The 27,196-nt window shown below is 37.1% G+C and overlaps 2 protein-coding genes across 3 annotated transcripts; one reads left to right on the forward strand and one right to left on the reverse strand.

The window, feature by feature from the left end:
• Positions 1-318: 318 nt before the first annotated feature.
• On the reverse strand, positions 319-14,437 carry coq6 (coenzyme Q6 monooxygenase). The gene is made up of 12 exons (XM_044143387.1): positions 14,049-14,437; positions 13,718-13,852; positions 12,251-12,309; positions 7,594-7,720; positions 4,987-5,117; positions 4,798-4,905; positions 3,978-4,040; positions 3,778-3,885; positions 2,753-2,955; positions 2,480-2,595; positions 925-1,091; positions 319-428 (listed from the first exon to the last, which is right to left on the reverse strand). The coding sequence occupies exons 1-12, from the start codon at positions 14,248-14,250 to the stop codon at positions 399-401; spliced, it is 1,449 nt and encodes a 482-aa protein (XP_043999322.1). The 5' UTR covers positions 14,251-14,437; the 3' UTR covers positions 319-398.
• A 71-nt stretch (positions 14,438-14,508) lies between these two features.
• On the forward strand, positions 14,509-23,682 carry fam161b (FAM161 centrosomal protein B). Of its 2 annotated transcripts, none has more exons than XM_044143385.1 (9): positions 14,509-14,656; positions 15,832-16,038; positions 16,147-16,634; positions 19,874-20,187; positions 21,316-21,434; positions 21,888-22,055; positions 22,143-22,242; positions 22,325-22,467; positions 22,711-23,682. In XM_044143385.1, the coding sequence occupies exons 2-9, from the start codon at positions 15,842-15,844 to the stop codon at positions 22,790-22,792; spliced, it is 1,611 nt and encodes a 536-aa protein (XP_043999320.1). In that variant the 5' UTR covers positions 14,509-14,656; positions 15,832-15,841; the 3' UTR covers positions 22,793-23,682. The 2 variants fall into 2 exon arrangements, with proteins under 2 accessions (XP_043999320.1, XP_043999321.1); XM_044143386.1 differs by lacking the exon at positions 14,509-14,656 and adding an exon at positions 14,826-14,996.
• The last annotated feature ends 3,514 nt before the right edge of the window (positions 23,683-27,196 follow it).

Genomic DNA, 27,196 nt, shown 5'->3' on the forward strand with positions numbered 1-27,196 from the left:
ACTTGTGGAAAGGGAGCCTCAAAAAATTGTTGAGTGCATATACTGCATATATGTATGGCTATAATCTTCAGTAGGTTGTGTACTAGAAACCCTTTTGTATGTTCTTATGCAATACTCTAATGTTCGGGGAAAGTGAAGTCATCAAAAATGTACAGAAATAAACACTGATGTTTATTGTAAAATGTATCGCTCTGTATAAAATGATTAATATGAGCTTTGTATTTTGAACTAAATTACTGATATACATTATAACTAATTTAATGTGAAGACCATGTAGTTTGATTAATTTTCTTTAACATCACACACACAAAGAAGACATAAATAATGAGACTTTTATTTTATTTTTACATTAATCCTTTAGTTTAGAGAAAACTGATGATGATGTCCCTACAGGTGCATCATTTGCTTGCGTATGCCATGATCTGCTCCTGAAAGAGAAGATGAGGCACAATTTTACAAACAACGTACTTCAGAGATACGTGTTAGGATAGAGTCAAGCTGACTGTACACTTGTGAACTTGCAGCATTTAATATGGAAAAAATGTCACTTTTAACTTAGCTGCTCCATAGTGAAACGCCTTCCTGAGCAGTTACAGTCGTGTCGGTCTGAATCACTTAGGAAATAAAGCTGTTTCACATGAGCGGTCACTAATAAAAAAGAGTGCGAAAACGCAAGCCAACACCACTGTCCGCTGCCCCGGGGCCAACAGTGTACCCCACCCACACACTTTTGGTAACACTAAATTTGGGGCTAAACTTAGATGCTATAGCAGTAGGTTCAGAGCCCTTAAAATTATAGACACGGCTACAGCAAAGCTCCATGTAATCAGAACAGAGGGCGGAGGGTGGGGCCACATAGTGGGCGGAGCTTTTGGCTTGACAGGTTGATGTTCTCAGGTTAGCTCAGAAGATGTGGAAGCTTACTTTTAGAGTCGGGAGCATGTTGGTGGCCTGCAGACCAAAGGTGCGTAGGAGAACCGCAGGAGCTGCGTTGGTGGAGTAAAGACGCTTCATGAGGTCAATGGCAGTCATCATGGGCAAATTGTGTCGTTGACGTTCCGTCTCATATTCTAACAAGTGCTGTATAGCTCCTGTGTGCAGAAGATCTTAGAGTTAAAACACTTCAGAAAATAAACCTTGCACATATTATAGTTTTCAGTTAGGTGGAAGTGTGCAAAATTTCAATGGTTTGGTATATAATAATTATTTGTTTGCCTTTGTTGACTTTTGCCAATGTCTGCTGGTTTTAAAAGTGAGGGTACTGCTCATTTTGTACCTTTGTTATTGTTAGCTCCTTGCAAAAACATACACACACCCTGAATATATTAATGACCGTTGACCTTATGACTACAGTTTTCAGACTGTTTTATTGGGATTTTATGCGATAGTCTAACAGAAAGTAGAGCATAATTGTAAAGTGGAAAGCAAATAAATGGGTTTTAAAATGTATAACGCACTTTCAGTCAATATTTTATAGAACCATCTTTTATTGCAATTTCACCAGCAGATATTTTTAGGTATGTCTCTGTCAGCTTTGTACATCTAGAGCAGGGTTGTTCTGGAAACCGGAGGCTTCCAAAACAAAACATCATTTTTAGATCGATTTTTTTCTTGTCTTGTCTTGTCTCCTAAAATAAAGGAATAAAACAGTAGTTCTTTAATAAATTACAACAACATTCATTTAGTAGATATGTATCTTTTCTCAAAAAGGTGATACATTATTTCTGGCTCTAAATGAGTTTAATTTCACTGGATTGAGGGTGAAAATGGGTTTTTGAATTGTAAACGTTGCAGACCCCTAATCTAGAGACTTAACTTTTCTAATCAGCTGGACTAGATGTATATCACGATTCAAAATATTGCAAAAATAATTTCAATTGAAATTAAGTGTGGACTTTGACTAGGCTGCTCTGGAACATGAATATGGTTTGACATAAACCACTCTACTGTAACTCTCGCAGCACATTTAGGGTCAGTGAACCTCCACCCGTCTCAAGAATTTTGCCGTATCAGACACGCTTTCTTTGAGGATAAGCTTGTATTTAGCCCCATTCATCTTTACTGAAGCTTCGCAGCAGGATGCTGCTGCAACCACCACGTTTCACTGCAGGGAAGGTGTGATAAGCAGTGTTAGTTTTACATGTTGGTCAAAAACGTTCAATTTTGGTCTGTTCTGCCCAGAGAACATCCTTCCACGTTAGCTGTTTCTGTTTTCCCGTAATGGACTGTGTTCGGCTTTTATTTCTACCAACTTTTGGAAACCAGAAATTCTTATCCTTCAGAGTTACACCCCATTTTGTGTTGGTCTATTTAATAAATTCTAAATTTAATTAGCTTTGTGGTGGTAACAGGACAAAAATGAAAAAGCCAGAAAACCTGCTTCTTTTTAAAGAGTAGTACTACACGTTGCGTTGGAACAGCAGCCATGGAAACGAGCTCAGAGCAAACCACTTGTTGTCTGTTTAAAGTTTTCACTGACCCAGGTCCTTCCCATTAAAAGCTGCCTGGCTCAAGAGATGTGTGAGGCAAGCCACATCCCCGAAACCCAAGTTGACTCCCTGACCTGCCAGCGGATGGACACGATGTGCTGCATCTCTGAAAACACAAACATACCATTATGAACATTATGTTGTTCTGTAGACAGTCAATATTTTATGCTTTCATACAAGAAAGAAGCTAAAAACAGGCACAACCTTTAAAAAACAGATTTTTTTAGGTGTGAAGCTGTGATGTGTAGATGCGCTCATCTTACCCGATGAGCGCCACTCTGTGCCTGATGTACTCTGATGCGTGACCGACTCCCAGCGGGAACATGACTCTGCTTTTCGGGCCGATCCCCGCCACACTCGGTGGAAGTTGCCGTGGTGAGCCGGCTGACGGCATGATGGCTGACAGGGCGCCCCGGAACAAAGCGCCGGCTGTCTCAATTAGGTCTGACTGATTCTCATTGCTCCACTGTCGCAGACATATTCACACAGAGACAGAAAACAGACATTATTCTCATGAGTGGACAGAGAATCTAGTTGACACAGGGAGTAAAAAAAACCTTGAGGCCAGCAAAATAGCTCCCACTAACTAACTGGTTTGGCAGGGCCTCAGGAGCTCAGCTAATTGAAAGAAGATGCCAGCCAGGCAATGCAGTTGAATTAGCTCTGTTTGAAAAACATTCCATGCAGTAATGGCCGACACTGGAAGACCACAGGTTTAATTAGCAAACCAGGCTTAAAACCAAGTGTGACTCAGTCGTGGTGACCCCATCCATCAGCAGGGCGAGTAAAAATAGCCACCTTGGGAAAACGGAGGTTCTCCCAAACGCAGAAAAAACACACAAAGGTATATCATTCCTGCAGGGAAATTATTATTATTATTCTATTTGGTTTTGGCCCAAACCCCAACAAAGATGTTTGTGTGAGTCACTCAAAAAGAGGTCAACATGCAGGTGTTTGGAGAATCCCTCCACACAAAGACCGAAATGTTGCAACATCTTACTGACTGACCTGAATACTGACTGTAAATAAAACAGAAGTGAGACTGTTAGGTCTAAGTTTTCTCTGGACAAATTTATAGATTTATTTATAGATTAACACATTTCCATGTGAATACTTGTTATAATTTTATTTTGGATTCTTTATTTTTATATTTAGTCATATTTAAATTGCAATATCACACCTATAAATATATTTTTTAGACGTTTTATATATTTAACACCTGGGATGGAGTAAAAAAATTAGCAATTTCCCCTTATTATCAATAACATATAATCTATTCCAGACTCACAAAGGCTGAGTTTATGGCGTCGATGAAGCTCTCCTCGTCCAGCTCCAGCAGCTCCTCTGCAAGATGATGGCTGGTTGACCACACCAGTGAGCTCTCTGTGTCAGAAAGCTACACACAGACAGCAGCATCAACAAAAACTTCTGCAACAGGCAGATACTTTACAAGAAATAACTACGACTGTGAAATAATAGAAAGATCACCGGTAACATAGCAATAGGTCCAGTTGGGAGAAACCTTTGCCATGCAACATTGTTCTCTGTGGGCTGAAACACATAAACCAAAGTATTAGTTTTGTTGCAATGTATGTTAAAGATACATTTAAAAAATACTCATAACGCCTGAACTTTGACACATTTCACGATGTTGTAACCACAAACAATGTTAAAAGTTGAGGTTTGTTGTAAGCACTTCAAGTTTTGCCACAAATTTTCCATTGAATTTAGTTCTGGATTTTGACTGGGCGTCCTTCCAGATGATTGGATCTCCTATCTAAACTGTGGAAAAAAACTCTTGCAATTTTCAGAAGATGGACTAAACAGCTTAAAATGTTGTAGATTGTATTTACTAAGTAGATGACCTCTGGATGGGACTGGATTTTATTTATGGTGTTCATAATAAAGAGAAATATATGCATATTTATGCACACCACACTTTTAGCATTTTTATTTTTACTTAAAGGCTTATTAGATTTATTATGCTTCATTGAACAGGTTGCTGATCAATGAACTGTGCTTGACTGGGGTTGCTATGAAACAGCACAGTGCCCGTCAAATGTAACTTATTGGGAGGTTTTTGAAACGGTCATTTTCCAGACACCAATGTCTTTAACTTCTTGCCAAAAAGCGGTTTCCTGTTTTTGTAGGCACATGGGCTGTTTTTAGAAGCAGTAGAGAACCAAATGGAAGCATGAAAACATGCAAAACGTGAATTTGCATAACAAGTCCCCTTTAAACCATGTATTATACTACTATGAAGCTTTATGTTTGCCTATTACTCCAAATCTTACAAAAGTAATAATACCTCTGACAGATGTAACACTGCAACCACAGCAGACTGGTCATAGTTCCACTTGACTGTGGGTATTCCCAGTTTCTGTCTCACCATTGAATTTGGCCCATCAGCACCGATCTGCAAAACACAAGAGTAGAAAACTCACAGAAGGAAAGGATGTAAGAATAGTAATTGTTTGTATGGTTCAGTTTGAAATACCAGCAGCTTTGTTTGAAGAGTTTCTCCATTAGCCAAAGTGACCTTCACCCAGGGAATGGACTCGGCTGCATGATGAGGCATTGGCCATGTGTACTTCACCACTTTAGTCTTGTACTTAACTTGCACATTTTCTGACAACAACAAGAACACAGAACATGTGACTTATATATATAGATATATATACACAAGGAGCCAAAAGAAAACTGTTACTAAAAATACAGCTACAAAATGTGTGAGTTTCTCACAAATAAAAAGGGATAAAATTGGCTTTATGAATGCATCGTCTTTCTAAATCAGTATTTTGCTACTGAAAAGAAAAAAAAAGTGAAAGGAAAGGAAAGGAAAGGATGGCTATCTTGCAGCCAAAATGGGGAAAGATCTATAAACCACCCCATAAAACACTACTGGTTTTCCTTGCTGGCACGTGGTAACTGTCAAGCTTTTCATTTGACAATCTCCTTAATGGCCTTGGCCTGCCGCATTACACTGACTAATAGTGTTTACCTACAAGCATGCCACTCTGCACTTTGGAAATGCTGCCAGCGTCTTAGATTTTTACACTAAAGCTGCCACTTTTCCCAAAATATCAGCATCTGGACATCCCACACATGGAAGGATTCTGGCTCGTGCTGACTTGGAGCGGGACCCATCCGCAGAGTAGCTACTGGTTCCTGCAACACGGTTGTCAAATATGGGTTTTCTCTGATCGGAATGCATGGTTACATTGAAAACAGCTGGCAGGGGGACCACACTTTTTTTTTTTTTTCTGCGTGTAACTGCATCTTCAGCATAATATTGTGACGGCTAAAATGAGAGCAGGGACACATGCAAGGCACATGAGGCAAAAAACGTGCCGCGACCACATGCCCGCCGTTTGGTGTGAAATGTTGAAAACTGTTTATAAATATGTCATTTAAACTGTCAAGCACGTAGCAGAGAGTTTTTTTTTTTTTTGCTCAGATGTCAACAGCGACACACACTGTAAGTGACTGTGTGTGTTGGGACGGATGGCAAAGCTTAGGAGCACATGGCAACTTTAAATAGGTCACTGGACCAACGCACGTGTCCTCAGAGGGTGCAGAGAAGCTGCAACTCCCAAAATTTTTATTGAGTTTGAAAGAAAAACATGGATGGCTCCAGGAGCTTGTCTTTAAAAACACTCATAGAGAAAGAAGACAAATAAAACCTGAGGACAGGAAGGGATGCAGATGGTGCCAAAATCAACGCTCATTAAGCAAACTGGAGAGAAAATCTTGCTACTGTGTGGAACTTCATGTTTTATTCACATTTATTGCAGAAAAAAAGGTACTAGACATGTCTCCATTGGTTAAATACATATTAGGAAACATAATAAGTATTTATTAGGAAAGACTTTGTTGGTCAGCTTTCAGAGTCTCATCCATTTTGGCGCATTCTTCCACGAAAAAACAACAACAAAAAAAATGTCCTGAAAGTTTTAATCTTCTTGAGGCTTCTTTTATGCTTTAGTTATTCCTAGTGTTTAAACTGGGTTCAAGTCAGGTAATTCTATCAGATTTACTTTCTCCTTAGTCACCTTAGACATTAGTTTTAGGACTCTGCTCAGCTTCCACCCGTGTTTCATCTTCAAAGTCTTATCAAAAAAGGTCTACATTCATCTTTCCTCAATTACAACAAGTCTGTGAGTACATTATTGTAAATTGCAACCCCAGACCATAATGTCCCCATTTCCAAACCTCTGTTGGTTGGTTTTTGTGGTAATGTACCCTGTCATTCCTTCTCCAAACAATGTGTGCAGAATTCAGGTTAGGTCTCATTTCACCAGTATATTCCCTGAACACTTGACATCTCATCTTTTATTTAATGTTGATCAATTCTCATTTCGATATAGCCCAGAAAATGTATATTTTGTTGCCTACAGGTTCATATTTAACCCAAGGAAAGATATTTATAGTCAGCTTTATTTAGGCCATTAGAATCAGAATAAAGCAGTCTGTTGGTAGAAACAAGGAATATGACTTCAGTTTCCATCACTCCCATTGTAATCACAGTACAGTCACAAAAAACAAACTACAATATGTAACAAAAACACTTAGTAATTAAAGACTGAGGGGATAAAATAAGGACAAGGGGTCAAGTAAGAAGTGGGAGGATAAACAATCAATTAGAACCACCTTTCAATCTCTTTGGACATTAAAAGATATCTTCCTATAGATGACTTTTTATTTTGTAACTACATTTACTACTAGTAAAAACCTCTTCAGGGGAGTTATTCTGAATAACTCCCCTGGATATATTCCTTTATATTTTGTTGATTTGTCTAAATGTTCTATAGAAAACTTTAATAGAGCTCCACAGGCTTTCTCTTCAACATAGCTTCTGCAGCTACGGTGGTTGACTGCATTATGTATTCTTCATATGAAAAAACTGCTTCAGCTTTCTTTGCCTTTTTCCACCTCATTTTCTTCATGTGCTTAATATTTACTTCCTGTATCAATCTGCTTTCTCATTTATTTGTGTTGTTGCGTCTGTATGTGTGAATAATGTCGATTCTTACAGACATATGGGAATTTAAAGCCAACATGGGAAAAATGTTAATGTTTTCTATACTTATTAATCTATACTCACCAGGCATTGCATCCAGCTGTCTGGTGATCGCAGCCACAACAATGTCATTCTCCACAATGTATGCCATCTCGTCCAGCAGGTCCTCTTTATCGAATGTGATCAAGGCATCAGAACAGGCATCCCAAACCTAAATGAGAGACTCATTATGCCTTTGGTCTGCAAGTCTAAAAACTGAACGCATCCTTTCTTTCTCTATTTATAACTGGAGTGGGAGATGTGGCATTTCATTAGGTTAGGCTAAAAACATAAAAGCTGGAGGTCTAAGTTAGCAGTTGTCACAAAGATGGGCAGCTGTCTACATCTTAATGGAGCTCTGTGGGACCAAGAACCCAAATTACATTTCTGGTGTGGATTTGTTTTTGTCAAACACTAACTGGGAAATACAAATAAAAAATGACATGTTTGTTAACGTTACAGAGTAAGTCAATATTTATTCACAACCCAAAAGCAGCATAATGAGTTATAATTATAAGCTAATGTCACTCCAACCCTGGTAGAGTCAAACACGAGGGCGTGAAAAGTGTTTGCACAAGGTTAATCCTCTCCTGGACGGTGACTATGGTGACAAAACCCATCATTCTGCAGTAATATGCTGCTGCACTGCTTTTACTTTTTTTCAACTTGCCATAAAGTAGGGGGATATACCCCACAGTAAAACCACTAATGGTAGTTGGTTTGCAACTTGTGATAAGTGGTTGGGAGGAAAGATTTACTGAGACCAGCCCAAAAATTGCTTTGGTTTTGTTAAATGCTGGTGAAATGATGGAGCTTTGGGTCTGAATAAGTTATTGCTTTTTGTCTAAGCTTTAGAGTATATTCTCTCTTAGAACTTTATGGAACAAAATGTGGGAAAACTCTTGCATCTTGGGTAAAATTCTCAGTGCCTTGTGGACATTTAAGGAAGACTTTACTAGCGGGAAAGCGTACTATTTAGAGCTGACCTTCTCTGCATATTTTCCAGCTGTATGGTTGACATGTATATGACTGAAATTTGAGTGGCAAACAAGCCAAAACAGTGGTAGAAGAGTGAAGGTATAATGGGAGAGGTACGCTACTATAATAACTGTAAGGCAATGCATGATGACATCTTGCGCCCAAAGAGAAACCCTGCGGTCAAGTGTTTGGTACACAGCAACCACATCTGACAAGAGGCACTGAGGCTGCGCCCGCAGCCGTAAAGTGGGTTAACTTTGCAGCAAACAACCACTCTCCTAATCTTTCATCTTCTCGTCGTTGTTCACATGAATCTTCATAATTAGAAGATGTGGAGAGAAGGTAACAATTTGAAACATCAAAATGAGTTACTCTTCATAGAAAACATTGGTTTTAATAAATAAAACTTGCACAGTCAGAGAACCATTTGGCGCTTTGAATGTGCCGACATTGGCCTTCTTTAAATATAACTCAGGTTTTTTGGCATTTAGGGTGCCACAGGCACAGCAGAGCTCCTGAAAAAGGGCATAAATTGCACAAAGGAATGAGTGAAATGCATGGTACATGAAACCACCTTTTGCTATTTTAATGCAAACAATTACATATCATACACATGATTATATGATGCTACATTGTGTTGCCTGCTGATTAATCTGGGTGAATGAGTGCAAACTGAATGTCACAGATTTTTCTCTCCACTAATTGTACAGTGCTACAACTTATGGATGACAGAAATACATATAGTATTCCAGTAAAACAGAGACTGGAGGACACATTAGGGAAATTTTAAGCTGCATAACAAGGGAATTTGAGATATTTTGCATTACAGAGATATTTCCAACTGGAGATGAATCTTCTCCAAATATTTGACAAACCAACACAGTAACAGATTCTAAAAGTATTTATATTCCTTTATTTTTTGTTTCCATTTTGTAAAATTGCAATCATAAACTTTAATGTATTTTGAGGTAATCGTGTTATAAACCGACACAAAGTAGTGCGTAGTGAGGAAGTGGAAGGAAAACAACACATTGCATTTTTATTCTTTTAGAAATAAAAACCTGAAAGGTGTGTGAGCTTCCCTGCATCAATACATTGCAAATATGAACTTTTGTCCAGTCTTCCTTGTAAAAACGCAAAAGCTAAGTCATACTGGACGGAGAGTGACTGCTAAAATTTTACATTTGTGTGTTTAACAGTTTGATTTAGAACTAAACATTGATTGTGCCATTTCAATACATGAATATGTGTATTGAAATGGCACATGGCATATTTATGAATATTCTTGAAACAATTGGATGCATTCCAGATCCAAAGAACAGTTAATGAACAAATCTTTGGGAAACTTGCTGACATAACAAGAAGACAATGGTAATTCAGTCTTTTTGAGTCAGGTGTTTTGGTGGAGGCAGGGCTGAACTGGGACCAAAAACACTTCTGTGATATTTGACCATGGCGCCCCACCGTAATTATTTATACGACATGCAAAGGTACACGACGTACCAGAGGATATATTCACACAATGTGTTGTTTCAAAAGTCAAAATATAGCACAGCAGCTTACAAGGAGGAGAGTAACTGTGTTAAAAAATTGACATGTTCTTTCACTACACTGTTCATCTCAGCAGATGGCCCATCTTGAAGTGAAAGTGAATATCAAAACATTTCTGAAAGAGATGTATTTTCACTGTTTTATGGAATATACTGTTTATACAAAAACAGAAATATGCCAATAGTAATCCTATATCCATCAAAGTGGCTCCTTAAAGTATGAAAAGCAGATAATTTCACTAGTGTTACTTCTCTGGTTACACTATCAACAATCAATCATCTATTTCAGCAAAGCACTGTTTCTCTAATATTATAAGATAAAGATAAATGAAGGCTGTAACATCTACTACAAACTGTAACTTTATGGCAAGATAAAATAGCACTAAATTAAACACCAAGGAGCATATTAATTTAACATAGCATTATTTGAAAACAAAGGTTATCTCTCTCACACAGTTTGTGCTCAAAACTGTAGTTTTGTACACCAATCCATTATGACTCTATAACCTAACATTATAATCATTTCTTGTGTTCAGCATTTCTACATTTGGCTGCAACTTTCCAAGATAGTATTTTGTGAATACTAAACACATGTACTATGTGTCATATGTTACAGCCATAGTAACATTTTACTATGGCTGTAACACATAAAGCTATAGTGTTACTTTGGCTGTATGTTTAGGGCCATTGTCCAGCTAGGAAGTGAACCTTCATTTGAGTCTCTACTGATAAAATGTCTTTTACAGGGCCTGTTACATGCAGTGGTGGCTGCATGTAGGCGTTCCTCCCCAATTAGGTTGCTGCTGAGCCCTGGCGGGTTAAGCAGGCCCAGCTGGTTTCATTCTGCCTCTTGATTAGCAGAGTATAAGGCTAGCTGGGAAACTGTCTTTTTGTTGTTATTCTCCCCTTTCTTTTCGTTTAGGTTCTCATTTTCACCTTTGAGACTTCTTCCGATCCCACTTAAAGAATAAACATTTAACTTTACCCTCCTGTTTTTTATCTCTTCATTTTTCCCTGGTTTATCTATTGTTACAGCCCCCCTCCAAGACCCAAAGACTGCCTTGGGGATGTAACGGGGCCGATCTTATTTTCGTCCAGCATTACCTCCATTCATCTTCCCACCCTAACCAGCTTTCCCACAGTATCATTCTCCTATCACCATGTTACAAGGTGGTGACTTCAGTGCATGGTTAGTTTTCTACCACTCACAGATGTCCTTGTGGGTTTTGCAATTGTGTCACAGTGTTTACATTTTCACATGGTGGAGTAAAACAAGTGAGATTTGTGCGATTTTCAAAGCTTGGGATATTATTTTATAACTTAACCATCCTTTAAACATTTCCAGAACTGTGGCCCTGACATGCCTAATGTTTTCCTTGGTCTTCATGTTGCTGTTTGTTCCGTGATGTTCTCTATAAAACTCTGAGATCTTCACAGACAGCTGGATTTATACTGGGATTAAATTACACAGATGAACTTTATTTATTAATTACACAGCAGGCAGTTGATTGCATTGGATTTTATGGGTATCCGAGCAAAGGGCTAAAAACAAATGCACACCACACCTATTTTTATTTGAAAAACAATGTCATTTTCTCTCCACTTCACAATTATGTTTCATTGTGTTCATCTGTCCCATGGATCAGCAACCTGTACTATCCAAAGAGCCATTTTTACCATTACTCATGCTAAATAAATTTTTCTTGAGCTGCAAATGATCCAACATGACTATTTGAAAATAATTTAATGTAAAAGATGTAAAAATATAATGTTTTATAAATACTTACAACATATAATATTGGTAAAGAATCATAATTTTATTTCTATGTTGAGGTTTCAGAAGGTAGAAACATTTTAAACTTGTGCAAAAGAGAAGTTTTTCACCTTTATCTTAAAAGTTTATGCCTTTATACCATTAAAATACATTGAAAAGCTGTTAAAACGGCCATTTTTACTACTTTTAGATCTAAGTGCTCAATGCTATGTCATTTTGGACAGAATAGCCCCACAGATCCCTGGTCTATTGCAGTGAAATACAAAGAAACATGTAATTTTAGTATAATAAAATGAGAAAGACTTCAAGAAAAGAAGCACTTTTCCAGGAAACTGCCTCTAACATTTTCTTACATAAATAAAATAAACAATGTTTTGTCATAATAAACATATAAATGTACCTGCATCCTTTTATAGGGTTTGCATCTCATCCTTGTGACTTGCTCCCATGCTCCAATACCTGCAAAATATTATTTTTTTTTACATTAGAAAATACTCTTGAAAATATCTGCAACTAAAAATATGATTCATATCAAAAAGAAACAAAAACTTAATGGTAGGGTCACAGGGTTAAGCTTAAATTTTATACCAAAAACTCTCCAACCTTGTTGAAAACTTTATAACAGTCATAAAGTTTTCTTTTGCTACATCATAAAGAAGTGGAGATGCAGAACATCTTAATTATATTCAAAATGACTATATGATGTTTATAGTAAGAAGCCAGAAGAATAGCGGTTCCATAAACAAGTTATTGGTTAACCTTTTACATTTTGCATAAATGCCAGTGGAGGGCACTGAGGTCAAAGCTAAACACAATGGTTCACATTTATACAGTGAATAGAATATGGAATATTTTGTAATTGAGGAGACCGGAGGGCAGGCCAAAATGCACCGAAGGAAGTTAACATCTTTTATTGCTTTGGAATGACTTGAGACTCCCCAGAATGAGCTGGAGAGTCTTGCTGGGGTGAGAGGTGTCTGGGTATTCCTGATGGACCTATTCTCCCTGAAACTCTGTCTGGAATAACTGGAAGAGAATGTGTTGAGGGATGAATGGACAGATACATGGGCATTTACAATTGGGTTAACTATAGCATTAGCGTCTTGTTGTTTTGATTTTGATATGTAGACTTAGTCAAAACTTAGAGCATACAAGCTGATAGCTGCTTGTTATGATATCTGATTAGGTACAACCTGCAGTTAGCTGCTTATCAGAAGTTTCAATCAGAGCTAACCAATTCCAGGTTTATTGAGGAGCAGTGCTCCTACAGTTTCAACAACACAAAGGTTCTTGGTATTAATGACTGTGAAATTTCACACACCTGAATTTGTTATAATTGTAAGTGAGGGAAAGGTGAATTAACCCATTTTCAGCCAGCTGATCAGCAGTATGCTGGATGAGTGACTGCATTATTCTAAGATTCTTATAGTCACTGAAAACTCTATTCCCTCCAGTATTTTCTATGGCAGCTCATTAAAATGACTATAAGCAGCCTATTGCTATTTAAGATAAATGCAAATAATTAAGTGCAAAGAAATAGAAAATCTGAAAAAAGCAATGCATTTTTTATATTTATTTATTATGTTTAGAAGAAAATGAAGGCATCAAATAGCCAACAGATTTAAAGTCTCAATCCTTACTTTTCCTGACTTTAACCTTCACAGCAGCGTTCGGAAAAACCCCTTGGCTGTCAGGAGACTGATCCCTGCTAAGCCTGAGTAACTGAACGTCTGATCCCTAACTTACCATGTGGGGCAATTTAAAGGTCAGACACACACCCACAGCATACAACATGTTTAGAATAAGACAAATAAGATAGAAAATATCAGGTTTGGTTGACTCCTTAGTGTTAAACTGTCTACTGTACCGCTGAGGAGTGTGGCTGATCCTGGACTGATGGAACTGACTCTGGTGCTGTAGGTGTCAGGCACTCTGTCTATTACTTTCTTGTGGCCAGCTTCTAGGAGCAGAATCTTCTTTCCTGCCAAGTTGGGATCCATGCCTATGAGAATTGTAACATATTAATTATACATCCTGCATGAAAATAACAGCCTTCACATATGCTTAAGTCTGTTTGATAATAATGTGGTGCAGACACATTTCCCAATGCTATTATTTTTTTTAGAGGGATGGAGATCTTTAGTGAGTCCACTTAAAAGCAAATTGCCTACATTAGTATAATAACAAGTCAGACTCACCCAGGGAGCAAGCCATTGCAGATCCAACCATCCCTCCCCCGGATATAATCACATCATATACCTCAGTTTTAGAACAATCTGTCCTATTTTCTGAACACATCACTCCTCTCCTGATGATATTTACAGCTGATAAGTGCTTCTCTGTTATAAGACATCGACCCAGTCCGGTTAGGGCTAGTGGCGCCTTTGTGAGCTTGTGCATTATTTTCTCTTCAGTCTGATTTCACTTTAAAGAAAAGTAAAGAGTCCAGTTCGGGAGTCTGAACGCCGTCATAGAGCAACCAGAGAGAAAGTCTCTCCTTGGATATGTCCTAATAAAGACAGCTGTGTCCTCTCTGTAATCCAGCCATGTTGTGTTGACAAGCAAGCGCTCCAAAAAGAACTGCTTCCGGCTTCCCGTCGAATCACAATCGACGTAATTTACGTCTCCAATAAGTGACGTTTCGCTTCTGCCCACAGGCAGCGCAACTGCAGCCAAAACACGCATTTGGCTCGCTTCAAGCGTGTTAAAAATAAATGTATTTTATGACTCAACTGATATGCTTTACGTAAAGTTTGGAATACGCTTCGTAAGAGGAAAAAACTTCCTGAAAGTCATCTGTTTCCAGGTTAGTAGCTTTGCTTGTTAGCCGCCTATGAGCGTTAAAATATATATATATAAAAGTTTCCACACACTTATGCATAAATACAGAAAAACCTAGCTTCTCTGACCCGAATTTATTTTATTTAGCTGAGAACGCCGACGTGTTGTTGCCATGGCAGCATAAACAGAAATGGCGCCGCGTGCTGGACTTTTTCATAGTCCTGTATATTGTAATATTTTACACATTGCCTGCTTATCTTCTTGTTTTGTTAGTCACATGTCTCCAACGACCACACAACCTAGACAATTAAACAATTTCGAGCAATCAAAACAGAAAAAAGTGACTCAGAGCATTGCAAACAAAGGTAGGAAGGAATTTGGATTTTCTCCACCTATCGGGTTTATTTGGTCCAATCTGATCGGTGCATCTTATTTAAATTTACAAAAACTTAAGAAAAGAGTATGCTCCTTATTTTGATTATTATTCTTTGGATTAAATAGTTGTCCAAAAATATTTTATTGATTGTTTAATAATTTGAAAGGTGAATTAAGCAGTAATTGATTGTTTACTATTTTTTCCTCTCATGAAGGCAGTTGCATGAACTTTATTTAAGAGGGTAAATAGAAATGATACTTAAAACTTAATGTGTTTTTATTCTTGAGCTGCACACATATTACTACACTGATACAAAGATAGGTTTGCAACTTCAAGGGCTTGACACATGCCAGCAGGAAGAGGCCGAAGTCAAACTCATAACTTTCTTATTGCAAGTCACCTACTCTTCTAACCCAGGCACAGGCCCCCCTTAGTTATTTATATATGCACAAATGCTTTATATTGCTGAACAACATGTATCTTTTCCTTCCCATTCACAACATTTTGGTAGTTTGTGTTAGTCTACAACACTTAAAATCCTAGCAAAAATCATTGGGGTTTGAATGTGACAAAATGAAAATCACAATGATTCTTTCTTCAACAATGTAGTACTAACAAAATGTGAAGGTTGTCTTGAGTAACGGTTAGATCTGACTCTTAAAGCTATGGGGTAATTATTTCTGACCTTCTGTTTTTTTTCAACCCTATTTATTTTTGTTATTTTCTATTTTTTCAGTCAGTAATCCAATTTAACTTTTATTTTGGCTTTGTCTCACTATATTTTTTCTGTCTATTATTTTGTTTGTTTTTGTGCATTAAAACAGAAAAATAAAAATGTCAGAATGTGACACTTTGCTTATGGAAAGACTCCGATCAGAGCTGATGCTCAAGGCTCACCTCAAGGCTTTGAGAACGGCCCTTCAGCTGCAGCTGCAGGAAACAAAGAGCAGACAGACAGAGGAGCTTGATAAAAGGATTCATCAGAACACTTTATTGTCATCAGACAAAAATCAGAAATATGATGATGAAAGGTTAGATCATGTGAAGCACACAATTGTCTATTTTGTTTATTAAATAATAATAATAATTATTAATAATAATAATAATAATCTCATTAGAATGTGCTTACTGTTTTTCAGATTTGTAGAGAGGAGATCCACCCCTGCATCTGCTCTTAATTCAGACAAAAAGGCTTTCCAGTATCTCAAACAAAAACCTGATATGTTTTCTCTATCCCTGGTACCTTCAACAAACTCAAAGCACTGTTCTGTTAGTGCGCAGCAGTGTGAAAGGTGTCCTTCATCTAAAACAACTCTACAAAAGAAAGAAGAGGAGGAAGCGGCTGAGTGCAAGAAGAAATTTGCCGCTGTTCCTGTGCCAGGCAATCTTATTCAGCCCATCTACCAGGAGATGATGGAGCTTAGAGAGAAGGAGAGGAAACAGGGCCATGAGCAGAGAAAGGAGTTCCTGCTCTCCATTCAGAAACCTTTCAGCTTTGAGGAAAGAGACAAAAACAGAAGAGAGAAGGTCATGGCAGTGATAAACAGAGTCTCTGAGGATCCAAAAAACAGTGTTCGTGTTCAGAAAACATTCCACAGAAACCTGAAGGGTTCAAGACAGCAGAAAGGTGGGTCTTCTTTTTCACTGGGTTCTATTGTTTTCTGGTACATACTGATAATCAGGGGAAGAAATAGTGCAAGTAGCTCATTTGGACCAAATGTTTTTGGCTTACTTGTGCTTTGTTGCCTTTTAAACTCTAAGAGATTAACGATAAATTCCCCATTAGCAGGCCTGGGTCAGTGACCTGTATCAACATATAGAATGGTTTTCAGTTCCTTTATTGTTATTGTTATTCCCCCAAGGGCTGTTTTGCAGCCAGATATTTCAAACATACAAATCAACATAACATACATAGACAATGTTAAAAACAGCCAAAGGATACAAGCACCATTTCATAAATATATAAAACGGAATTGTAACTCACAAATTTAGGGACCTGATTGCTGTAGGTACAAAGGAGTTCTTCCATCTGTTGCTTTTAATCCTAGGAAGCCTGAACCTTTGTCCAGTGGGAAGAAGCTGAAACTCCAAATCTAAAGGATTGTCTGGACAGGCAAGGACGAGCCTTGTATTATGAGCAGTATGACAAATCATGTCATTAAGGAGAGGTTGGGCTATCCTAATTATTTTGTTTGCCACAGTAACAAGTTTGTGTAGACAGTTTTTATTCTGGACATTTAAGTTTCCAAAGACGGATTCAATAAAAGACTTATAAAAGAGGCTTATAATCCTTCTAAAAATATTTAGCTTCCTTAAAAGGTACAGTCTCTCCTGCCCCTTTTTACAGATTTGATCAGTGTTCATATTAAAGGCCCCAGGGAATAGGGACTAAGGTGCTTTATGGAGGACAACGTTCATATCGTTTGCTTTTGTAATGTTCAGTTTTAAAATAATTTAAATGCACCACTGACCAAAATCATCAACAACAGGCCTTCTATATTCTGCAACAGAATAACGATTACTGTGTAATCGTTATTCTGTTGCATAGACAGCAAATTTCAGAATGTGTCTGTTTTGGTAGATGCTTCTACAGTGTAGAGAACAAATAGGAGAAGGGACAAAACACAGCCCTGTGCAGAACTGGTAGAAAAAGAAGAGACAGAAATATATGACCATTTACTTTCAACTGCTGAGGTCTGTACATATCTCAGCATAATCCATAATCCATCCTGCTAAACCAGGACCAATGTTTAATTGAGTTAAAAGTTTATGTTGCAGAATTTAGAGTGTTATTGTATTGAAAGCAGATGAGAAGTCCTTTAACAAAAGACTTGCATGAATCTTTGAATCTTCCAGATGTTTACAGAGTAGATTCAGGAGAGTGACGGCACCAGCCTCTCTATGCAAACTCAAACTGCATCGGATCTGAGATTTCAGGAACCAATCTGTGTTTCTTAGCTTGAAGCTGAAGTTCTTTTCTTTGGAATGCCTTTATTACTAATGATGTTAGGACTATGGGGCAAAAATCATTTAGCTCTTTAGGAGCTTTTACATTTGGCAATGGGAATAATGATAGATCTTTTCCATATAGAGGGAATTTTTCCCAGTTCCAGAGACGGTTTAAAAATATAATAAAACGCACCACTAAGTTGCTGTGAGCATATTTAAAAGTCTCCCTGAAATAAAATCTGGGCTGGGACGTTTATTAGGTTTGCTTTTGCTGAAGGAATTTTTAATATCAGCTGAATTAAAGAAGACATTGACTGTCTCACTGACAGTTGAAGGCACAGAAAGAGGAGAAAGTGGTTTCTCAAATCTGAGATAAAAATGATTGAGTGCCTCTGCCAAGTTTTTGTTGGAACTAAAACCTAATTGGACTTTCTCCTTTTCCTGTGCCATAGATCTCTTGCCATGCCATGCAGTTTTATATGTAAATTTTGCTTTCCTTATTTCTGATCCAACTTCTTTCATTATGTTTTGTTTCTCTATTTCTGTACCATTTTGATACATTTTATGTTTTTTACTAAAAGCTGTTTAATATTGTTAGTAATTGTGACCCATGGTCTACTGTTTGCATACAGTTTCACTTTCTTTTTTTAGGGACCACGACATTTTCAAAAAATACAAATTAATTCGAAATGACATCAGTCCTGACTCCGGAAGCAGCTCACAGCTTCCTCAGTCCGAACCTTGACTGTTTTGGAAAGTGTTTTTCTCTCTTTTCAAGACCAGTCTACATACCAGGACTAAATGAATAGTATTGTGGTTTGATGCTCCCAATAGTAGTTTTCCAGTTACTTTACAGGCATTTTTTATAGATTCATAACAGAGCTCTAGGGCCTTATTTCCTCTTGTTGGGCAAATGATATATTGCTAAAAACCATAAAGAGTCTTCCAGTTACAGTGATTAAAGTGTGCCATAATAAAGTTTGGGTCATCTTAGGTAAGAGTTTAGCTTGTGTACAACTTTGGGTATTACTTCAGCAGGATGTTTGACATTAACCTTAGGATGAATATACACCACTGTTAAAAATCTAAGGAAATATCTTCAGTCTTGTTGCACCACCTTTGATTTATATACAGATGGACCTCTCCGCCCTAAACTTTTCCCATAATTGTTGCATCTCTGTCTGAACGAACAGGTTCGCGAAGCCAGTTCTAGCCAGGTCAGAATCAAAATCATCAGCTTTGAGCCAAGTTTCTCTTTAGGTCATAAGACATTTATTTTTGTAACTAGACAGATTCATAACATTGGCCTGTAGTTCCTTAACTTTGCCCCTTAGTGACTGAATATTAACCAGAAAAGTAGAAGGAAGCGGGATGCGATTTAGGTCTTGTTTTTTAAGATGTGTCGTCACACTGATTGGCCTGATTTGTCCTATTTACCGTCACTTCCGCATTTTTCCACAAATAAAAATTCCATGGAAATGATGAAGCGTAGCTCTGGCCTGTTTAGTTTCAACATAAATCCTGGAAGTAATTAGTCAGACAAGGGCCTTGGCATTCTGCCAATACCAAACAAAGTAAAGCATAACCCAGACCAGAACCACGGCGATGAGATGCATCGTGTTCTAGGTCAATAAAAAGTACCAATTTAAAACCAGATAATTTTTTCATCATACCAATCTTGCAGTAAAAGTTTCTTTTGATGAGAGGCCAAAAATACCTGGAGTTACTCAAGATTTTCCATGCTTTCTCAGTGTATTTTGAGTCGACTACATTTATTGTAGTAAATCCAAAATTTCTAACATAACATTAATAATAAATGTGGTGTATAAATTTAGTAACTATAGGAATAGTTATTTCTTATCTGCTTCTAATAAAATCTATTATGTTTTACATTTTATTTATGATATCTCTGCACAGATAAGCGGGAAGTTTGCAGAAATGTCCAGACACGAATAGCTTCGAAACAACAGAATCCGGCTCAGGCTGGCTGCCTGAAACTTTGTAGCGTCGATCATACCAGGAAAAAAAAGCTGGGTTTCTTGGATGAGAAGCCGAGCTTCAAGCCAAAAATCATACCCGAGGTCCCAGATTTTAAAAGTCTGCACAAGGCTTTGCAAAAGCAAGCACTGGAGAAAAAGCAGAGTCAAGATGTGACCAGATGTCAACCCTTCTTCTTGAGGACATCAGCTCTACCTGCAAGGAAACATAAAGAAACCCCAGAAACCTCACAGGTGAACTTTTTTAAGAAAATGAGAAATTCTGTTAATTGAGAGAAATTTCAATAATCAGGAATGTTTATTTTATTTATTTATTTATTTATTTTTTAGAGTGATCTATTTTATGTGGAGTGAATTATTTTAAAATATTTTAAAAAATTTGATTACATAGGAATTATAGTGATCCATTTCATCCTTTAAAGTAACTGTAAATGATCAATTTAATCTTGTAGGTTTTATCTATAAAAATATCCTCTGTATGAGCAGAGGACTTTTAGACCTTCAGCACACCAGATGGTTTCATGTTATAGTTTTGCACCACTTTTTTTTAAGTCTCTCACACCTTCTCTGCTTGATGGATAGTTTGAAACATATCCACCCACCATGTTATCAAGCCTGAACCATTTTTATTTTCAGTTAGTTTGGAGCTTCTTAGATGTAATGCTTCTGACTTCAAATAAGTTCAGTTTTATTCTACTCCTTTGCCTTTCACTTTTATCTAACAAAACTCTCCCTTATGAATGTGACAGTGTTATTCTCTAACTAAATTACAAAACATATTTTTGTGTTCACAGTACTCTCAAATAATGTGTAGTAAGGCTGAGATTAAGAATATGTCAAGTCTTGGATATTAAATTTTAACTGTACTTGACAATAAATAGGCAAAATTGCACAAAGTGATAAAAATCTGCACAAAAGAATTTTTGGACTAATTGGTATGTTGTGGAGAATGTTTTTATAGATTGCATCAGTGATTAAACTTTGTGATCCCTGAACTTTTTCTGCCTATAAAGCATCTTCTTCTTGAATTCACTGAAATTGCAGCTAGAGAGTACAGGTAACTTACTAAACATTTCAGTAGGTCAAAAAGATTGTCTGACATAACCTTAAACTAATACAGGTTTTACTTAAAATGGATAATGTTTCGGATTAGTGGAAAAAGTTTCTTGGAAACTTCCTTTTAAATTTTGCATCTTTCTCATGCAAAATTAACAACTTGTTAATAATAACAAACAAACAACAAAAGCAAAAACATGGCGCTGGTTATATGCCTTGTGTTTTCTGAAGCAATTGCAATTTTTAGTTTTAGTTTCCAGCCAACTGATCACAGACCCTGTTGCATCTGGTTCTTTAATTCTACAGGTTTCTAAAATGAATAATCTCGGTAGGAGTAAGTCACTTGGAGCCCTAACGCTGATATCTACAGACACTCTTCCCACATACATCACAGATGCTGTGCGGCAGCGTTGTGTTGCCATCAGGTGAGTTGCATTGCTAAGCAGTTAACTACAGACAGCATTCTTACACATTTCTAATATCATATTTGTCCAAACTACAACCCCCATCAAGTTGTTCATAGTTACAAAAATTGTTCATAATAAAATCAATAAAATAACTCATCTTTTATCTTGGAAAGAATGTAACCTTAGTTTTTAAGTTAAACTGAAAATACTGGCAATGAAAATGTGTTATTTAGAAAATGGAATAAGAGGAGAACTAATAAAATCTAACAAAAACTTTTGTTAGGATAACTAAACTACTTATTTAGGATAACTAAGCATGTTTTCATACCAAATGTTACTTATCCTGACCTAGAAATGATAAAAGCCAAATTTCAGACTGTTCCAGTCCTTGTAAGACATTTTGTCTCCATATTAGATCGCTCAACACATAAAAAGATCTGAAATCATATCTCTTTATTATTAACTATACAGAAAATCATTGGAAATCAGAGAAAGTAAAAACCAAGAGAGTGCAGAGTGGTTAAAAAGCTACCAAATGAGATCCCAAGCAATGAAGAAAACTGTAGTGCTTCATGCAAAGTTGCTGGACCCCCACAGTAGCCTGAAAGATGTGTGCAATGGAAATGCACAGCGCCATAGGTAAGTTTAACAGCTTTCAACTTCTGAATGTCACACTGCAACAGTCACACATGCTGGTAGTCAAAACTAATCTTTTCTTACTTAAAGGGAAACTGATCTACAAAGAATGAAAGATTACAGGAGAGAATTAAGAGACATGAAGGCCCGAGTTCATGAGAGGCCTTATTTGTTTGAACAGGTGAAACGGGTACGTTACTTAAAGCTAACACTTTATTACAAAATGCAATAATGGGCTGTTCTCTAGTGTAACTTAAAGTTTTTTTGGACAGAATAATGCAAAGACCCATGCAGAGCAGACATTCAGGAAAAAGCTGGAGGAAGCTGGGATAAAAGAGCAGTTTGTTGAAGAAACTGGTGAATCATTCACATTTGATGATACCAATACGAGCTCTGAAAAGGAAATTCACAGCAGGTAAAAGAGATTTTTACAAGCTTTGTTCTTCCACTGTGCAGTACAACTGTATCCAGTAAAAATATGAATAGCACTGCTGCATGAGAGCCAAGGACTTCCTGTGGTTTGGTTATATTACATTACATAATTTTCTGAGCTCTCCCTGCAGTCACCAGAGAATAGAAAAAAAAAACCATCAGAGCCAAGTAAAAGTACGACGTAATTATAATATAGGCATTTTCTAACCCAAAATATCTGATTTAGGGAGGAAAATGCAGAAGACGGGAAGAAAATTGAAGATGTGGAAGACAAGAGCGTGAAGTCCAAAGGGGAAGAAATGCCATGATCAAAAAGGTTGAGGAAGAGCTGAGTTTTTGTGGTCTCTCCACTAGAAAACAAAACTGTTTTTAAAAAATGATTCATGTCACACTGAACACCAAGGTCTTGATTGTTTAGGATGTACACCTATAAATTATGAAAATACGAATCATGCAGACTTTACACTCTCAAAATCTTTAGAACTGAATGGAAATAACATTTTATACAATTGTGTTTGTGCATGAGTAAGACATGTTGCAAACTTGACTTTTGAAGATGTAAAATATATATGTATCGTTTTTGTGGTTCTTTTTAGAGTTTTAGTTTGATCATTGAACCTAAATTAAATGATTGCATTTTCACTAATCACTCTATGATGTACATCTAAAAGTTATTGTCATTCACACATCATAAAAACTGAGGTGAACCTCACAAAACACCTCTCTGGGAGAATTTGCAGCAAATAGATTTATTTGTGACACATCAGGCTGTCAGGATTGGGTAGAAAAAGAGCATCTTCCAAAGTCTCAGGGATAGATTTACTATCTAGGGTAATTTAGCATTTGGCTGCAAATCGTAAATAGTGCCTGTGGGAGAGTCTTCCAAAACTGAACTGCAAGCAAAAACATCTACAGCCCAGCTCAGTACTGATCAAAGCCATCTAACAGCAAGAGTAAGAATTAGCACAAAACCGCAGAAAAGCAGACCTATTTAGAATCAAAAACCACCAAATCCACCATAGTGACTCCAATTTGGTTTGAAAATAACACTTAAAATGCAGTCATGTCACAATAAGGATGTACCTAACAGTATCCTGTCCAACCCAGGATATCTGTAACCAAGGATGGAGCCAAGACCACACCTTCAGAGAGCAAGACCAAGACCAAGATTTAGGCCAAGGCCGAATGGTTAACTACGACAATTGGTTTTTGCACATTACAAAATGCAAAAAGTTTGTAATTTTTGCAAAATTTTTAATTTTAATTAATTTTTAATTAACCAAAATTGAATAATTTTGGTTAATTATTCAACCAAAATTACTTGTGGGTATTAAAGTAATAATTGTCGCAATATTTAAGTTATGAAATGCGGCTACATTTTAATGCACATTCTCTAAACTGAATAAATCAGCTTACATTGCACAATAGCTGTATAAGAAACAAAAAACAAAGAGATTTATAGGAAATTAACAAATAAGACAGCAAAGATTTGTCCTATTGGTCATATGATATTTTTTTATATTATAGTTTGGGGAGAGATGGTTGGAACTTGGTTTGGTGTTCCACCAGGACAACCACAACAAAAATGTACCTGTTGTGGACTGTGCCAATAGAAAGTGTGTTTTTTCCACAACTCGCATGCTTATATTTGAATCAATGTTTAATTTTGATCCTGAGCTGAGTGTGCAACACATTTTGTTTTTAGCATTATTGTACACAGAAAAACGCACACCGCACACTGTAAACATGTGGAACGTAAAAGACTTTTGGCTTTGAAACGCTTGTCAAAAAGTTTGAAGCCTTCAATTTAGAGGATGATGGAAATGATGTTACACAAATAAATATTCACAACAAAACGATAATTTAATTTGTTTCAAAAAAATTAACAGTCTTTCAAACACGAAATTTGAAAAAGAATTATACTGTGAAACTTTGATTTAATTTGTTTTTTATTGTTTAAGTCCCATAAAAACAACAATCGCTTGAGATTGGCTTTTCTTCAATGGATGTTTAAAGTTCTCGGTTATTTCGAGAGCCACACTGCCAGCTAAATAAACAGTCCTCTCAGTGCATGTGCCTTCTCAGAGACCAGTGCTGCCGTCTGCTCCAAGCCTACAAATCCACATCAAATACTCTGGTGCCCTGGCCTCTGCTGTACTCTTGTGCTTAGACAGCTGGCTGCCAGGAATCTCAGAGATCATTTTTACTTACAAACCACACGGGGATGTCTGGATATGTTTGAAAGCGCAGTCAAAGGGTCGTCGGAGAGATCAGGACAAGCCATAATAGACACTTGCGGGCTGGTGTCCCGTGCCTTTAAGATGTTCAGGCTCTAAGATGGTGTTGTATGAACATAGACATGGGTAGAGGATCTCTGAAAAACTGTGCATATGTGAATTTTAGGTCACATATCTGCAAAGGATTAAACATGTTTTGATTATTTCTAGATTTTTCATGCAGTACTCATGTTGCTGCATATCAAAATGTAAAACTGGGTTTAGCCTAATCTTAGCTCTGCAAAAGTAGTGGGTTTTATGAACAATTTACCAAGTAAACACATTTATTCCTATTATGCAATGTTGATCATTTCACTCCTCGCAATATACAGATAAGGGTAGAATGAAGGTGCAAAAATAAATCTGATAACATATTTTAAAAAGTGTTTCTCTCCCATTTTACAGCTGCAAACTCAAAATTTTTACTTTTTTCTTTTACCATTCACCAATTTTTGTTTGGTTTATAGTATAAAATCACAATACACATACAGTTAAAATGAAAAAAAGATCATATTCACACTGCATAAGAAGAAGTATTATTTTGTTTCTCAATGTCTGGCCATAAAGTCAGCTAGGATTACCACAGTTATTTCAAATGTGCTACATAGTAGAATAATTTGTGTTACGTTTGTCAGTGGCAGAAGTTTAAAACATTAAGATGACTTTAGACAAGTTTAGAAAAGCCGAGATGGTGATTTTATGTTTTTCTAAGCATTTAGTAGAATAATTCACCATGTTGAAGTTAAACAAAGGCACATGTTTGGATGTATTTTAAAGCAACATCTCAGACACATGCTTCCTCATGTGAAATCATGGAAATATCAAAAATAATTGAGCCACTATAGCCTTAGGTAGAATTTCCAGATGTCTTAATGGGCCACATTCATACAGTATGTGCAAACAATTATATGCAAGTAGGAACACCATGGGAAGGTTCAGCTGCCATTCTATTCTGTAGGGACAGGTTCTGTTTCCCAGACGACCATGTCTTGGTGTGAAATGTGGGTATAAAACAAGAACAAAAGCAAGATTCTCTCTGAAGCTGGTAGAAGTGGAGTGACATGCCACTTACCAGGGAAGAAGCCATTGCTACATAAGTAGCATTAAAAAAAAGCCACATTACTGCGCAAAGAGACACAAACCATAATTTTATGTGACATGTCCTGTGCTCTTATGAGACTGAAACTGAAATGTTTGCCTACAGTAATCAATGCTACATTTGAAGGAAAACTAGCAAACTTGAGAACGCTATACCATCTGTAAAATAAGGTGTGGCAATATCATTTTGTGAGATTATTGAACAAATATCTTAAGACATTTGATATGAAGGTAAAGCTTGAGTAGAAATAAGTTACAATGCCTGAAGCACAACAACTGTAATGCTTTTGAATTAACAATCGCAAAACCCCGATAAACAAAATTGTGGGCAGAGATGAAAAGATGCATGTGAGTGAAACAGCCTACAAATCTGACTCAGTTATACCAACTTTGTCAGGAGAAATGGGCTAACCCTCCTGCAAACTATGGTGAAAAAGTTGAGGAAGGATATACCCTATTCAAACCATTTACCGAAGCAATTCTAGCAAATATTAAGGAACTGTATGCAAACTTCTGAATTTGAACAAAGTGACAAATATATCGCTCCCTTTCTCTGTCACATAATCACTTTTATGCAGCCCAAAAATGTTTACACAGACTAATTATATTGGAAAGCTCAGTTTAGTTAACTTAAATCCATCCTACATTTTTATTTATTTTTTTCCTTTCTTTGACAGCTCCATCAACGTTAAATGATCCACAACACACAAATATATAGTGATGTTAAATGATCACAGTGTCCCTTCTTTGAAATCTCAAGTATTACATGATGAAGCTTCAAGGGCTCCATCCTGTCAGGTTGTCATGGGAACCCCGCATCCTTCCTCACTCTGCCTTGTGGTCCCTCTGGGGAAAGCTGTGCACCTCCAATTTCCTGCTGCACAGCAAAAAAGAAAAAGCCTCTCTCTCCCCAACCTGTTAGATAATACCTAGGAAGGGACCTGCATCGGTCAAAAGTGCTGGAGTAGAGGGAGGGACATTTATTTGAGCAAACTGCAGCCTTTAAACTTGTGTTTGGAGACTGTGAGAGGAAACAAACACATCTCATTTAGATTAATGAGAGGCTGCACGCGTGGCCACAGAATGTTATGATCATGGCTGTTTGAGGAGTGGTTCTGTGTAGTAGATAAACAATATAATTTCACCAAGGTGGTGCGTTCAGGTCGTTTATTATTGTAGCCATTTAAATTCCCACACATTTCAGTTTGTGAAAGCACGGGTGGCAAATGTAGGCAGCTGAGGATACATCTCAGAATAGAAGATGAAGGCCTCAAATAGATTTCCTCGTCTACAAACCCGTAATTGTCAAGTTAAAAGAGGCTCACACTGTGTTCTTCA

This window comes from Gambusia affinis, linkage group LG16 (assembly GCF_019740435.1).
Source record: "Gambusia affinis linkage group LG16, SWU_Gaff_1.0, whole genome shotgun sequence".
NCBI lineage: Eukaryota > Metazoa > Chordata > Actinopteri > Cyprinodontiformes > Poeciliidae > Gambusia > Gambusia affinis.

Excerpts from the sequence above, each read along its gene's own strand:
- coq6 (XM_044143387.1), bottom strand. The coding sequence starts at position 14,250 with ATGCACAAGCTCACAAAGGCGCCACTAGCCCTAACCGGACTGGGTCGA. Across the intron at positions 12,310-13,717 it reads ATCAGCCACACTCCTCAGCG|GTATTGGAGCATGGGAGCAA; the intron begins GTACAGTAGACA and ends AATATTTTGCAG. Across the intron at positions 2,596-2,752 it reads CACAGAGTGGCGCTCATCGG|AGATGCAGCACATCGTGTCC; the intron begins GTAAGATGAGCG and ends TTGTGTTTTCAG.
- fam161b (XM_044143385.1), top strand. The coding sequence starts at position 15,842 with ATGTCAGAATGTGACACTTTGCTTATGGAAAGACTCCGATCAGAGCTG. Across the intron at positions 16,635-19,873 it reads GGGTTCAAGACAGCAGAAAG|ATAAGCGGGAAGTTTGCAGA; the intron begins GTGGGTCTTCTT and ends ATCTCTGCACAG. Across the intron at positions 21,435-21,887 it reads CAGCGTTGTGTTGCCATCAG|AAAATCATTGGAAATCAGAG; the intron begins GTGAGTTGCATT and ends TTAACTATACAG.